General features: G+C 43.5%; 1 protein-coding gene across 1 annotated transcript in view; it reads left to right on the top strand.

Moving 5' to 3' along the window:
• Window positions 1–7341, top strand: part of LOC110531382 (circularly permutated Ras protein 1) — a 28759-nt gene extending 21418 nt beyond the window's left edge. The window contains exons 13-19 of the mRNA XM_090183409.1: window positions 1593–1699; window positions 1832–1944; window positions 4670–4781; window positions 5150–5290; window positions 6047–6140; window positions 6867–6917; window positions 7070–7341. Of these exons, the coding sequence (XP_090039535.1) occupies window positions 1593–1699; window positions 1832–1944; window positions 4670–4781; window positions 5150–5290; window positions 6047–6140; window positions 6867–6917; window positions 7070–7168 (717 nt within the window). The 3' untranslated portion in view covers window positions 7169–7341. The remainder of the gene's footprint in view (window positions 1–1592; window positions 1700–1831; window positions 1945–4669; window positions 4782–5149; window positions 5291–6046; window positions 6141–6866; window positions 6918–7069) is intronic.
• The last annotated feature ends 8818 nt before the right edge of the window (window positions 7342–16159 follow it).

Below are 16159 nucleotides of genomic sequence, written 5' to 3'. Positions count from 1 at the left end.
AAACCCTTGTTGGCAAAAAAGGTCAGACGTTTCTTGTAGTTGGCCACCAGGTTTGTACACATCTCAGGAGGGATTTTGTCCCACTCCTCTTTGCAGATCTTCTCCAAGTCATTAAGGTTTCGAGGCTGACGTTTGGCAACTCGAACCTTCAGCTCCCTCCACAGATTTTCTATGGGATTAAGGTCTGGAGACTGGCTAGGCCACTCCAGGACCTTAATCTGCTTCTTCTTGAGCCATTCCTTTGTTGCCTTGGCCGTGTGTTTTGGGTCATTGTCATGCTGGAATACCCATCCACGACCCATTTTCAATGCCCTGGCTGAGGGAAGGAGGTTCTCACCCAATATATGACGGTACATGGCCCGTCCATCGTCCCTTTGATGCGGTGAAGTTGTCCTGTCCCCTTAGCAGAAAAACACCCCCAAAGCATAATGTTTCCACCTCCATGTTTGACGGTGGGGATGGTGTTCTTGGGGTCATAGGCAGCATTCCTCCTCCTCCTCCAAACACGGCGAGTTGAGTTGATGCCAAAGAGCTCCATTTTGGTCTCATCTGACCACAACACTTTCACCCAGTTGTCCTCTGAATCATTCAGATGTTCATTGGCAAACTTCAGACGGGCATGTATATGTGCTTTCTTGAGCAGGGGGACCTTGTGGGCGCTGCAGGATTTCAGTCCTTCACGGCATAGTGTGTTACCAATTGTTTTCTTGGTCTTGGCCATGGTGGACAGTTTGGAATCTGATTGATTGATTGCTTCTGTGGACAGGTGTCTTTTATACAGGTAACAAGCTGAGATTAGGAGCATTCCCTTTAAGAGTGTGCTCCTAATCTCAGCTCGTTAGCTGTATAAAAGACACCTGGGAGCCAGAAATCTTTCTGATTGAGAGGGGGTCAAATACTTATTTCCCTCATTAAAATGCAAATCAATTTATAACATTTTTGACATGCATTTTTCAGTATTTTTTTGTTGTTATTCTGTCTCTCACTGTCCAAATAAACCTACCATTAAAATTATAGACTGATCATTTCTTTGTCAGTGGGCAAACGTACAAAATCAGCAGGGGATCAAATACTTTTTCCTTCACTGTATGTGTCATGCCCTGGCCATAGAGAGGCTTTTATTCTCTATTTTGTTTAGGCCAGGGTGTGACTAGGATGGGCATTCTAGTTTCTTTATTTCTATGTTTTCTGTTTCTATGTTTTGGCCGGGTATGGTTCTCAATCAGGGACAGCTGTCTATCATTGTCTCTGATTGGAAATCATACTTAGGCAGCCTGTTTTGCCACCTTAGTTGTATAGTTAGTATAAGTATAAGTTAGTTAGTTAGTTAGCTAGTTAGTTAGTTAGTTAGTTATACAGTGCATTCGGAAAGTATTCAGACCCCTTGACTTTTTCCATAGTTTGTTTCATTACAGCCTTATTCTAAACTGGGTTAAATAGCTTTTGGTGTGTATAGATATTATGGACCGTATATGAGTATAAAAGGTGTGTACAGCAGTAGTTCTATAGGATGAGCCTGGACTAGAATACAGTATATACATATAAAGTGGGTAAAACAGTATGTAAACTCACATCCTCTGTCAACTGTTCAGGTGAATACAGTAAGCATCGGTACCGTAGCAACAGAGATCCAGTCAGCTCTGGCCGACAACATCCTAGCAACGGGTGTCATGGCAACGCTACTAGCAGCTGATGGCGTGTGAGTATGACTCCATTTTGGGTTAAGTGTGACACACACATCTTTGATTTCAATATCTGTTTTTTTATTTTTTTATTCAAGTCTCTACAGTCAGTCATGAAAACACGTGACGTCTCTCTGTCCGTCCTCCAGGTATTTCCCCTACGAGGAGGAGTGTAGCCACCGTCTAGTAAGGGAGATAGGGAACGTAACAGAAGCAGTAGAAATCACCTTTCAGTTCGCCTGCAAGCCTGACAGCGTAGAGAGTGAGTGACACACACACACACACACACACACACACACACACACACACACACACACACACACACACACACACACACACACACACACACACAGACACACACACACACACACACACACACACACACACACACACACACACACACACGCATAGATGCATGCACAAACATGCACACAACAGTAGTGGGCTTGATTACCAACAAAAACGAGACGGCCTACAGGGAAGAGTTGAGGGCCCTCGGAGTGTGGTGTCAGGAAAATAACCTCACACTCAACGTCATCAAAACAAAGGAGATTATCGTGGACTTCAGGAAGCAGCAGAGGGAACACCCCCTCCCCCTCCCCCCATCCACATCGACGGGACAGCAGTGGAGAAGGTGGAAAGTTTTAAGTTTCTTGGCGTACACATCACTGACAAATTGAAATGGTCCACCCACACAGACAGCGTGGTGAAGAAGGCTCAGCAGCACCACTTCAACCTCAGGAGGCTGAAGAAATGTGGCTTGACACCCAATACCCTGACAAACTTTTACAGATGCACAATCGAGAGCATCCTGTCGGAAACTGCACGGAAACTGCACCCCGTCAACCGCAAGACTTTCCAGAGGGTGGTGCGGTCTGCACAACGCATCACTGGGGGCAAACTACCTGCCCTCCATGGCACCTACAGCACCCGATGTCACAGGAAGGCCATAAAGATCATCAAGGACAACAACCACCCGAGCCACTGCCTGTTCACCCCGCTGTCATCCAGAAGGCGAGGTCAGTACAGGTGCATCAAAAGCTGGGACAGAGACTGAAAAACAGCTTCTATCTCAAGGCCATCAGACTGCTAAACAGCAATAACTAACTCAGAGAGGCTGATGTCTACATCAAATCAAATGTATTTATATAGCCCTTCGTACATCAGCTGATATCTCAAAGTGCTGTACAGAAACCCAGCCTAAAACCCCAAACAGCAAGCAATGCAGGTGTAGAAGCACGGTGGCTAGGAAAAACTCACTAGAAAGGCCAAAACCTAGGAAGAAACCTAGAGAGGAACTAGGCTATGTGGGGTGGCCAGTCCTCTTCTGGCTGTGCCGGGTGGAGATTATAACAGAACATGGCCAAGATGTTCAAATGTTCATAAATGACCAGCATGGTCAAATAATAATAATCACAGGCAGAACAGTTGAAACTGGACCAGCAGCACGGCCAGGTGGACTGGGGACAGCAAGGAGTCACCATGCCAGGTAGTCCTGAGGCATGGACCTAGGAGTCAGGTCCTCCGAGAGAGAGAAATAAAGAGAGAAAGAGAGAATTAGAGAGAGCATACTTAAATTCACACAGGACACCGGATAGGACAGGAGAAAACTCCAGATATAACAAACTGACCCTAGCCCCCCGACACGTAAACTACTGCAGCATAAATACTGGAGGCTGAGACAGGAGGGGTCAGGAGACACTGTGGCCCACTCCGAGGACACCCCCGGACAGGGCCAAACAGGAAGGATATAACCCCACCCACTTTGCCAAAGCACAGCCCCCACACCACTAGAGGTATATCTTCATCCACCAACATACCATCCTGAGACAAGGCTGAGTAAAGCCCACAAAGACCTCCGCCACGGCACAGCCCAAGGGGGGGGGGCAACCCAGACAGGAAGACCACGTCAGAGACTCAACCCACTCAAGTGACGCACCCCTCCTAGGGACGGCATGAAAGAGCACCAGTAAACCAGTGACTCAGCCCCTGTAATAGGGTTAGAGGCAGAGAATCTCAGTGGAGAGAGGGGAACCGGCCAGGCAGAGACAGCAAGGGCGGCTCGTTGCTCCAGAGCCTTTCCGTTCACCTTCCCACTCCTGGGCCAGACTACACTCAATCATATGACCCACTGAAGAGATGAGTCTTCAGTAAAGACTTACATGGAGACCCAATCACTGGCCACTTTAATAAATGTATCACTACTCACTTTAAACAATGTCACTTTAAAAAAATACCACTTTAATAATATTTACATATCTTACATTACTCATACCACATGTATATACTATATTTTATACCATCTATTGTCGCTCGGCCATCGCTCATCCATATATTTTTATGTACATATTCTCATTCACCCATTTAGATTTGTGTATAAGGTAGTTATTGTGGAATTATTAGATACTTGTTAGATATTACTGCACGGTCAGAACTAGAAGCACAAGCATTTCACTACACTCACATTAACATCTGCTAACCATGTGTATGTGACCAATAACATCTGCTAACCATGTGTATGTGACCAATAACATCTGCTAACCATGTGTATGTGACCAATAACATCTGCTAACCATGTGTATGTGACCAATAACATCTGCTAACCATGTGTATGTGACCAATAAAATGTGATTTGACATGCACAATCCCACACACTCTCAAACACACACACACACAGTACCCCATAGTGACTCCCAGTGTGTGTGTGTGTGTGTCTGTCTGTCTGTCTGGCTGTCTGTCTGTCTGTGTGTGTGTGTGTGTGTGTGTCTGTGTCTGTCTGTGTGTGTGTGTGTGTGTGTGTGTGTGGGTGTGTGTGTGTGTGTGTGTGTGTGTGTCTGTCTGTGTCTGTCTGTGTGTGTGTGTGTGTGTGTGTGTGTGGGTGTCTGTGTGTGTGTGTGTGTGTGTGTCTGTGTCTGTCTGTGTGTGTGTGTGTGTGTGTGTGTGTGGGTGTGTGTGTGTGTGTGTGGGTGTGTGTGTGTGTTGTACAGGTTTCATGCGTAGAGCCAGACTACCGTTCCAGCTACAGCTGTCCTTCACCACTAGAGATCAACAGAACGTCACACGCATCATTACTGAACAGAGACGGGTTACAACCAGCAGGTGACACACACACACACACACACACACACACACACACACACACACACACACACACACACACACACACACACACACACACACACACACACAGGCACAGACACAGACACGCACACACAGACACCACTCACACACACACACACACACACACACACACACACACACACACACACACACACACACACACACACACACACACACACACACACACACACACATTATCATCATCATTAGGTAGCGTTGACGTTAGAGTGGCCGATCAGCAGTTGGAATGCTGCCGGTTCAAATCCCGGGCTGTGATGATGGTGTCTGATCCCAGGTCACTAAAATATATTTTCTCTCTGTCTCTCTCTCCATCTCTCTCTGTCTAGCTGGGTGTGGGCAGGCAGTCTGAACATGTCAGTGTTAGGGGTCCACTGTGCCCAGCTGTGTGCCAGGTTAACAATGGAGGGAAGAGTCCACGAGGCACAGAGACAACTCAGAGCACAGCAAAACCTGCTCAAAGACATCAGGTAGGTGTGTCTGAAATGGAAATGTTTTCCTTTAATATGATCCAAACACGAAGCATGAAAAACACGTATGTAGTGTAGGGGATAGAGAGGACTGTAGTTGCCTGTCCCCTGGTGTAGGGCTTATTGACTTGTATTAAATGCTAAAACTGCCCTACCAAGCTTATGTAGTGTAGGGGATATAGAGGAGCTGCCTGTCCCCTGGTGTAGGGCTTATTAACTTGTATTAAATGCTAAAACTGCCCTACCAAGCTTATGTAGTGTAGGGGATATAGAGGAGCTGCCTGTCCCTTGGTGTAGGGCTTATTGACTTGTATTAAATGCTAAAACTGCCCTACCAAGCAGAAAAGGCAGTAGCTGTTCATTTGGTCGAAAATGACATGAACACATTTTTTGCTACGTTAAAGACATGCTTAATTATGTGAACAAATATCCTGCCTCTTTTGTATTGTGTCTTGGATAAAATTGATATTTTATCTATCTATCTATCTATTTATTTATTTCTATATATTTCTATATATTTATTTATTTATATTTATTTTAGATTATACATGTTAGCAGTAACTGTATAAAGTTACTGTAAAACCAAGGTAAATAAAAACACTTTTTCTCAGTCCCACGCTATGAGCAGTTACTGCCCTTTTTGCTTGGCAGAGAAGGTTATAACAAAAACCGTATGTCTTCACACTGCTGACAAGGTGAAGGCTTGTTTTATTTTGGGTGTACTGTGCCTTTTAACCCTTTCGGTCTTGTCCCCAGTGTGCAGAGGCCCAATCTAAAGGAGGAAAGTATCTATGGCAACTGGATCAGTACCATGACAACCATATGCGATGACCTCATTACAGACTCCCAAGTAATCAGTCAATCAATCATTCACTCTATGTCCGTCTGTCCGTCCGTCTGTCTGTCCGTCTGTCCGTCCGTTGAGGAATTAAAGAAGCTTTCTTCTTCCTGAGGTGAAAGGGAGGGATAGTTTTCATGACAAAGACAGAAAGAGAGAGACAGAGACAGAAAGAGAGAGACAGAGACAGAAAGAGAGAGACAGAGACAGAAAGAGAGAGACAGAGACAGAAAGAGAGACAGAGACAGAAAGAGAGAGACAGAGACAGAAAGAGAGAGACAGACAGGAAGAGAGAGACAAAGACAGAGAGAGACAGACAGGAAGAGAGAGACAAAGACAGAGAGAGACAGAAAGACAGAAAGAGAGAGACAGAAAGATAGAAAGAGAGAGACAGAAACAGAAAGAGAGAGACAGAGACAGAAAGAGAGAGACAGAGACAGAAAGAGAGAGACAGACAGGAAGAGAGAGACAAAGACAGAGAGAGACAGACAGGAAGAGAGAGACAAAGACAGAGAGAGACAGACAGGAAGAGAGAGACAAAGACAGAGAGAGACAGACAGAAAATACAGATATTTGCCTCAGGATAGAATTACCTCGTATGACGCAGGTTACAGGTTACTAGTCAGGATTTCTTCAACTTCTTCACTCTCAATTCAATATACTTTATTGACATGGAAAGTTAAATACTCTTTCTGTCTTGCTTTCTCGCTCTCTTTTTCTCCCTCTCTCTCTTACTAGGGCAACAGCAAGATCAATGACCTACAGGCCTCCAAGTCTACTCCTGTGAACGTAGGTCACACACCACACACACACACACACACACACACACACACACACACACACACACACACACACACACACACACACACACAGACACACAGACACACACACACACACACACACACACACACACACACACCGTTTCCTGTGTGTCCTCCCAGGCCCTCTCTGATGAGGCAGCCAAGGTGGTGTACCAGATGAAGAGGGCCAGCAGTGTGGACCAGAGCAGGAGGAAACAGACAGACATTGCGGCTCTGTGAGGAGCCAGACCACAGCAGTCACAGGTGGCAAAATCGGCAGACATCTTGGATCCACAGGAGCCAGCTGCAGCATCAACAGTTGCCAAAACTGGCAGCCATGTTAGAGACTGGACACTCACTCAAACAACTCCAAATGTTCTACCTAAGTATTAAATAAAGACGTGTCATTTAAATGGTGCTGTGTAACGTCATCATCTTATTGTTCTTCTTTAGAAACCAATGTCTCCTGAACGTTGTTAACAAATCATGTAACAAAAAATCTAGGGTTTGAAATGCATCTTTGACTCTACTTCGTGACAGAAGAGCCCTGATGCACACTCTGTCTCTCTCTCTCTCTCTCTCTCTCTCTCTCTCTCTCTCTCTCTCTCATTCTCTGTCTCTCTCTGTGTCTCTCTCTCTCTCTGCCTCTCTCTGTCTCTCCCTCTTTCTCTCTCTCTCTCTCTCTTTCTCTCTCTCTTCCTCTCTCTGTCTCTCTCTCTTCCTCTCTCTGTCTCTCTCTGTCTCTCTCTCTCTCTTCCTCTCTCTCTCTTCCTCTCTCTGTCTCTCTCTTCCTCTCTCTGTCTCTCTCTGTCTCTCTCTGTCTCTCTCTCTTCCTCTCTCTGTCTCTCTCTCTGTCTCTCTCTCTCTTCCTCTCTCTGTCTCTCTGTCTCTCTTTTTCTGGTTCCTGTTAAGAGCTGCAACATTCTGAACCATAGATGATGGGGGTGATTTCTGACTGACAGTGACAGTAATCTAGACGGGAGGGCATGTCAAACGTTCTCCAGATCAGTGACTGCAAACAAATGACTTGACTTTAGCAATATTTATTGAATGATAAAAGCGAGACTGGACAGGCTTCTTAACTTAAAGGTTAAAGGTGAAGTTGTTTTTTTTACACCCAAATCTCAATGATATAGACACCTTTTTTATTATTTATTTGTTAAAAAAAAAAAACATGGAAAAAAAGGCTCCAAAAACATCCTTCTAGAGACGGCAAAGCTCTTAATAAGATGGAATTCTAACGTTGTGGATAAAGGTCGGAATGACACAACTTCGTGTGTGTACAACATCTTAACACGAAACGACCTACCGACAGAGCCGTTTTCTAAAATCTATTTGGTTGCTTTTGGAGCATTTGTTCATGTTCTGTAAAAAAAAAGAAAAAGTACTTATCCTTTCGGGTCAAAGTCAAAGAAGACATTGAGATTTCTGGCAATAGGCTTTACATCGGTGGACAAAGGAACAAGGCTATTTTTAATCTAGGTTTCTATCAAGGTGTGGACCAAATAATGGGAATCCTCTGATTTCTTGTAACTGAGCTGGAGGAAGTTGTCAGAAATCCAACATTGATGTCAGCAAGACACTTGAGTAAGGTAGCTAAGCTAGTCTGATTGGTAAATAAGGTAGCTAAGCTAGTCTGATTGGTAAATAAGGTAGCTAAGCTAGTCTGATTGGTCAATAAGGTAGCTAAGCTAATCTGATTGGTAAATAAGGTAGCTAAGCTAGTCTGATTGGAAAATACGTTAGCTAAGCTAGTCTGATCGGCAAATAAGGTAGCTAAGCTAGTCTGATTGGTAAATAAGGTAGCTAAGCTAGTCTGATTGGTAAATAAGGTAGCTAAGCTAGTCTGTTTGGTAAGTAAGGTAGCTAAGCTAGTCTTATCGGCAAATAAGGTAGCTAAGCTAGTCTGATTGGTAAATAAGGTAGCTAAGCTAGTCTGATCGGTAAATAAGGTAGCTAAGCTAGTCTGATCGGCAAATAAGGTAGCTAAGCTAGTCTGATTGGTAAATAAGGTAGCTAAGCTAGTCTGATTGGTAAATAAGGTAGCTAAGCTAGTCTGTTTGGTAAGTAAGGTAGCTAAGCTAGTCTGATCGGCAAATAAGGTAGCTAAGCTAGTCTGATTGGTAAATAAGATAGCTAAGGTAGTCTGATCGGCAAATAAGGTAGCTAAGCTAGTCTGTTTGGTAAGTAAGGTAGCTAAGCTAGTCTGATCGGCAAATAAGGTAGCTAAGCTAGTCTGATTGGTAAATAAGATAGCTAAGGTAGTCTGATCGGCAAATAAGGTAGCTAAGCTAGTCTGATTGGTAAATAAGGTAGCTAAGCTAGTCTGATCGGCAAATAAGGTAGCTAAGCTAGTCTGATTGGTAAATAAGGTAGCTAAGCTAGTCTGTTTGGTAAGTAAGGTAGCTAAGCTAGTCTGATCGGCAAATAAGGTAGCTAAGCTAGTCTGATTGGTAAATAAGGTAGCTAAGCTAGTCTGATTGGTAAATAAGATAGCTAAGGTAGTCTGATCGGCAAATAAGGTAGCTAAGCTAGTCTGATTGGTAAATAAGGTAGCTAAGCTAGTCTGATTGGTAAATAAGGTAGCTAAGCTAGTCTGATTGGTAAGTAAGGTAGCTAAGCTAGTCTGATTGGTAAATAAAGCTGTGTGTTCATCCACAGTGAAACGGAATGTTATGACTGCGGATGATGTCACCTAGGGGAAGCATGTACAGAGAAATAAGGAAGAGGCAGGTTAGGGTTTTCAGATGTAATTGATATATTACAGGTTGTGGTAGTTAATGATGTAGTGAGTACCAGATGATACTGAGCCACCCGCTCATCGAGATACGTCTGCCACATAAATATGACCTGAACCAACCGAGGGCAACGCCGGAGATTCCCACCCACCTCTCCAGCCGACAGAGTTTAAAGAATTTTTAAAAGAATAAATGGGCAAATATTTTACAATCCAGGTGTGCAAATTTCTTAGAGACTTACCCAAATTGCTGTTTTATTTTTCATTCGCTTTTAAACAAATGATTTAAAAAAATCTTCCACTTTCACATTACATTGTATTTTCTGTAGATAGTTAACAAAAGAAACCTCCACTCTGTTGACCATTTTAACCCCATTCTGTAACACAACAAAATGATGAGAAAAGTAAAAGGCCTGTGAATAGTTATGAATAGCTCTGGGATTAACTGCTTCAGCAACATTTCTAAATGAACTATGTGACAGATGGCCTAGGTTGTTTGTCTCTCTGTCTCTCTCTTTCTGTCTCACTCTCCTTCTCTCTCTCTCTTTCTCTCTCTCTCTCTCCCCTCTCTCTCTCCTCTCTCTCTCTCTCTCTCTCCTTCTCTCTCTGTCTCTCTCTCCTTCTCTCCTTCTCTCCTTCTCTCCTTCTCTCTCTCTCTCGCTCTCTCTCTCCTTCTCTCTCTCTCTCTCTCTCCTCTCTCTCTCCTCTCTCTCTCTCTCTCCTTCTCTCTCTGTCTCTCTCTCCTTCTCTCCTTCTCTCCTTCTCTCCTTCTCTCTCTCCTTCTCTCTCTCTCTCTCTCTCTCTCTCGCTCTCTCTCTCCTTCTCTCTCTCTCTCTCTCTCTCCTTCTCTCCTCTCTCTCCTTCCCTCTCTCTCCTCTCTCTCTCTGTCTCTCTCTCTCATTCCCTCTCTCTCCTTCTCTCTCTCTCTGTCTCTCTCTCCTTCTCTCCTTCCCTCTCTCTCCTTCTCTCTCTCTCTCTCTCTCTCTCTCTCTCTCTCTCTCTCTCTCTCTCTCTCTCTCTCTCTCTCTCTCTCTCTCTCTCTCTCTCTCTCTCTCTTTACCACTCCATCTCCAGGTTGAGATTCCCACCCACTTTTCCTGCTGGTTGACAAGAATGTTATGATCGATAGCATCAAACGTGATGAAACTGCTGTCACAGCTTGATATATAGCTCCGTCTGTACAGAAATAGCTCTGGGTAGAACTGCTTCAGCGACATTTCTAAATGAATTGCGTGACAGATGGCCTAGGTTGTTCCTTTCTTTCTCTATCTCTCTTTCTCATCATAAATTACATTTCAATTTAAGGGCTTTATTGGCATGGGAAACATATGTTAACATTGCCAAAGCAAGTGAAGTAGATAATAAACCAAAGTGAAATAAACAATCAAAATTAACAGTAAACATTACACTTACAGAAGTTCCAAAAGAATAAAGACATTTTAAATGTCATATTATGTCTATATACAGTGTTGTAATGATGTGCAGATAGTTAAAGTACAAAAGGGAAAATAAATAAACATAAATATGGGTTGTATTTACAATGGTGTTTGTTCTTCACTGGTTGCCCTTTTCTTGTGGCAACAGGTCACACATCTTGCTGCTGTGATGGCACACTGTGAAATTTTATCCAATCAAAATTGGGTTTGTTTTCTAATTCTTTGTGGATGTGTGTAATCTGAGGGAAATATGTGTCTCCAGTATGGTCATACATTTGGCAGGAGGTTATCTCTCCATTTCTGCTTCTCTATTTGTTTTAAAGGAATACTGCAAGATTTAGAGATTTAGGTCATTTATCTACTTACTGTTACGCACGCCTCTGTGAAGAGGGAACGCAACACCCTGCTACAACTCAACTCCCCGTGAAGTGAAAGAGGTATGGACTGTAGGTGCGAGTAAGGATGACCAAAGGCAGAATTTACCGCCGTCACAGGGGAAAAGGGGCTGGACAGAACCAAAGCAAAGAAAGTACATCTCAAAGCCCCCTTCTTTTACCTTACCTGCTTACCCACCTAACCTAACCTACCCTCTCCTACCTTACCTGCCTACCCACCTAACCTACCCTCTCCTACCTTACCTGCCTACCCACCTAACCTACCCTCTCCTCTTACCTGCCTACCCACTACTTACCTAACCTACCCTCTCCTACCTTACCTGCCTACCCACCTAACCTACCCTCTCCTATCTTACCTGCCTACCCACTACTTACCTAACCTACCCTCTCCTACCTTACCTGCCTACCCACTACTTACCTAACCTACCCTCTCCTATCTTACCTGCCTCCCCACTACTTACCTAATTTAGCACCACCTGGTGCCCTAACAAAAATACAGGGTCCGCCCAGGAGATTCTTTGAGATTCTTCAAATAGCCACCCTTTGCCTTGATGACAGCTTTGCACACTTTGGGATTGAGATCCTGGCTCTTCGCTGGCCATGGCAGAACACTGACATTCCTGTCTTGTAGGAAATCACACACAGAACGAGCAGTATGGCTGGTGGCATTGTCATGCTGGAGTGTCATGTCAGGATGAGCCTGAAGGAAGGGTACCACATGAGGGAGGAGGATGTCTTCCCTGTAACGCACAGTGTTGAGATTGCCTGCAATGACAACAAGCTCAGTCCGATGATGCTGTGACACACCGCCCCAGACCATGACGGATCCTCCACCTCCAAATCGATCCCGCTCCAGAGTACAGGCCTCGGTGTAACGCTCATTCCTTCGACAATAAACGCAAATCCGAGCATCACCCCTGGTGAGACAAAACCGCAACTCGTCAGTGAAGAGCACTTTTTACCAGTCCTGTCTGGTCCATAGACGGTGGGTTTGTACGCATAGGCGACGTTGTTGCCGGTGATGTCTGGTGAGGGCCTGCCTTACAACAGGCCTACAAGCCCTCAGTCCATCCTCTCTCAGCCTATTTTCGGACAGTCTGAGCACTGATGGAGGGGTTATGCGTTCCTGGTGTAAATCGGGCAGTTGTTGTTACCATTCTGTACCTGTCCCGCAGGTATGATGTTCGGATGTACCGATCCTGTGCAGGTGTTGTTATACGTGGTCTGCCACTGTGAGGACGATCAGCTGTCCGTCCTGTCTCCCTGTAGCTCTGTCTTAGGCGTCTCACAGTACGGACATTGCAATTTATTGCCCTGGCCACATCTGCAGTCCTCATGCCTCCTTGCAGCATGCCTAAGGCACGTTCACGCAGATAAGCAGGGACCCTGGGCATTTTCTTTTGGTGTTTTCCAGAGTCAGTAGAATGGCCTCTTTAGTGTCCTACGTTTTCATAACTGTGACCTTAGTTGCCTACCGTCTGTAAGCTGTTAGTGTCTTAACGACCGTTCCGCAGGTGCATGTTCATTAATTGTTTATGGTTCATTGAACAAGCATGGGAAACCGACGTTCCAAAGACTGGACCTAACATAGTATCATACAATAGGTTTTGTAGTGACCACTATCTATGTTGAAGATATAAAACATATTTGTTGGTCTGATGTGTGTAGTTAGGAGCACCCATTAAGAAAAATGACTAACATCTGTTAAATCCCAGTGGATTGATGAGGAATTTAAAAAATAATCTGTTTGAGAGGGACGAGGCAAAAGGAATGGCTGAAAAGTCTGGCTGCACAGACGGTTGGCAAAAGTACCGTAAATTGAGAAATCACATCACTAAAAACTAAACAAAAAGAAGAACAAATTGTACTGTGAAACAAAGATAAATTATATAAAGGATGAAAGTAAAAAGGCACTCATATCATTCTTCACAAAACCCTCTGATATTGCCTACTTTAACCTCTACGGGATCGGTGCCCCCCCCCCCCCCACATGACCAGATCTAATGTGTTATATTCTTCTACATTCATTTCACATTTTCACAAACTTCGAAGTGTTTCCTTTCAAATGGCATCAAGAATATGCATATCCTTGCTTCAGGTCCTGAGCTACAGGCAGTTAGATTTGGGTATGTCATTTTAGGACAATATATATATATATATATATTTTTAAAGGGTTTGATCCTTTTAATAATTTTAAAGATTAGCAATAAGATCCGCTTTAGATGACATCCGCATAACAGTTGTTTTGGCGGTGTCGGAGGTGGAACTGAGTCAGAGCTGTCAAATTCTCAAGCGTCTCCTGGCATTACGCGGACCTGGCCATTGTCTGCACGATATCCCATGCTGCCTTGTTTACAAGTTCTAACACTGGAATGTGAGATGTAATCTACAACTCCATTAGGCTGATAGAAATCCTCGTTATTTTGTTGAATGCATTATTTCTATATTCTCGTTCTGAACTTCTATTGCGAGTCGTAGAGGTGTGGCAATGATCAAGAACAGTGATGTAAAGTACTTAAGTAAAAATACTTTCAAGTACTACCTAAGAAGTTTTTTTGAGGGGTATCTGTTACTTTACTATTTACATTTTGACAACTTTTACATTTACTTTACTACATTCCTAAGGGAAATTATGTACTTTTTTACTCCATACATTTTCCCTGACACCCAAAAGTACTCGTTACATTTTGAGTGCTTAGCAGGACAGGAAAATGGTCTAATTCACTCACTTATCAAGAGAACATCCCCAGTCATCTACTGCCTCTGATCTGGTGGACTCACAAAACACACTTATCAAGAGAACATCCCCAGTCATCTACTGCCTCTGATCTAGTGAACTCACTATACACATGGTTAGTTTGTAAATGATGTCTGAGTGTTGGATTGAGTCTCTGTAAAGAAAATAAAAAAGTAGCACTTGTGGCTGTCTGCTTTGCTTAATATAAGGAATTCGAAAATGATTTATACTTGTACTCTTATTTTTTTGCAATTTACATTTACTTTTGATACTTAAGTATATTTAAAACCAAATACTTTTAGACTTTTACTCAACTAGTATTTTACTCAGTGACTTTTACTCTGACTTGAGTCATTTTCTATTAAGGTATCTTTACTTTTACTCAAGTATGACACCACAGTTACACCTCCAAGACCACAGTTAGTCGTCACCACAGTTACACCTCCGACACCACAGTTACACCTCTGACACCACAGTTACACCTCCGACACCACAGTTACTCCTCCGACACCACAGTTACCCCTCCGACACCACAGTTACCCCTCCGACACCACAGTTACACCTCCGACACCACAGTTACACCTCTGACACCACAGTTACACCTCCGACACCACAGTTACACTCTCCGACACCACAGTTACACACTCCGACACCACAGTTACACCTCCGACACCACAGTTACACCTCCGACACCACAGTTACACCTCCGACACCACAGTTACACCTCCGAGACCACAGTTAGTCACCACCACAGTTACACCTCCGACACCACAGTTACACTTCCGACACCTCCAAAAGATAATCTATGCGGGTGTCGGCTAGCGCTGGTTAAAGCTTGATCTGATTGAATCTAGGCCTTAGGCATGACAGGCTAATAACAAACATGGCAGTGGACTATATTGCCATTCCTATTTGCCATATCTTCAATCTAAGCCTTCAGGAAAGTGTGTGCCCTCAAGCCTGGAGAGAAGCAAAAGTAATTCCACTACCAAAGAATAGCAAAGCACACTTTACTGGTTCGAACAGCCGACCAATCAGCTACAGACCCTTCAGCGCACTTATAGGGAAGGGCATTCAACATGTATAGCACCAACTTAAATGACTGATGATTGGCGGAAAGATAATAATAAGATTGTGGGAGATGTTTTGTTACGACTACATTGCAGCTTTTGACATTTTTGATCATAGTCTGCTGCTGAAAACACCTACTGTATGTGTTATGGCTTTACATCCTCTGCTACGCTGTGATCGAGAGTTACCTGTCTAACAGAAAACACAGGGTGTTCTTTAATGGATGCCTCTCTAACATAATACAGGAAGAGTTTGGCATACCTCAAGGCAGCTGTCTCAGCCCCTTTTCTTCTATTTTTACTAATGACCTACCACTAGCATAGAGGTAAACCAGTGTGTTTCTATGTATGCTGATGACTCAACACTATACACATCAGCTACCACAGCAATTTAAATCACTACACCACTTAACAAAAAACTGCAGTCAGTTTTAGAATTGGTGGCAAGTAAAAAGCTAGTCCAAAATATATGAAAAACTAAAAGCATTGTATTTGGGACAAACCATAAACCTCAACTAAATGTTGTTGAGGAGACTAAACTGCTTGGAGTAACCCTGGATTGTAAACTGACACGGTCAAAACATATTGATGCAACTGTAGCTAAGATGTGGAGAAGTCTCTCCGTGATAAATAGATGCTCTGCTGTCTTGACATCAATCAAATCACACTTAAATTTGATTTGTCACATGCGCCGAATACAACTTGTGTAGACTTGAAGGACTTTAATGTGAAATGCTTGTTTAAAATAAAAAATAAAAAAAATAAAAAAATAGTACCACAATACATTTTTAAAATAGAAACATTTATAAAATAATGTAGCTGGGCCCCACTGTGCCACGTTGAGGATTTTTTTTTG

This window comes from Oncorhynchus mykiss, chromosome 9 (genome assembly GCF_057628025.1).
Source record: "Oncorhynchus mykiss isolate SJ-2025 chromosome 9, ASM5762802v1, whole genome shotgun sequence".
NCBI lineage: Eukaryota > Metazoa > Chordata > Actinopteri > Salmoniformes > Salmonidae > Oncorhynchus > Oncorhynchus mykiss.
This window is presented reverse-complemented; position numbering and strand designations above follow the sequence as displayed.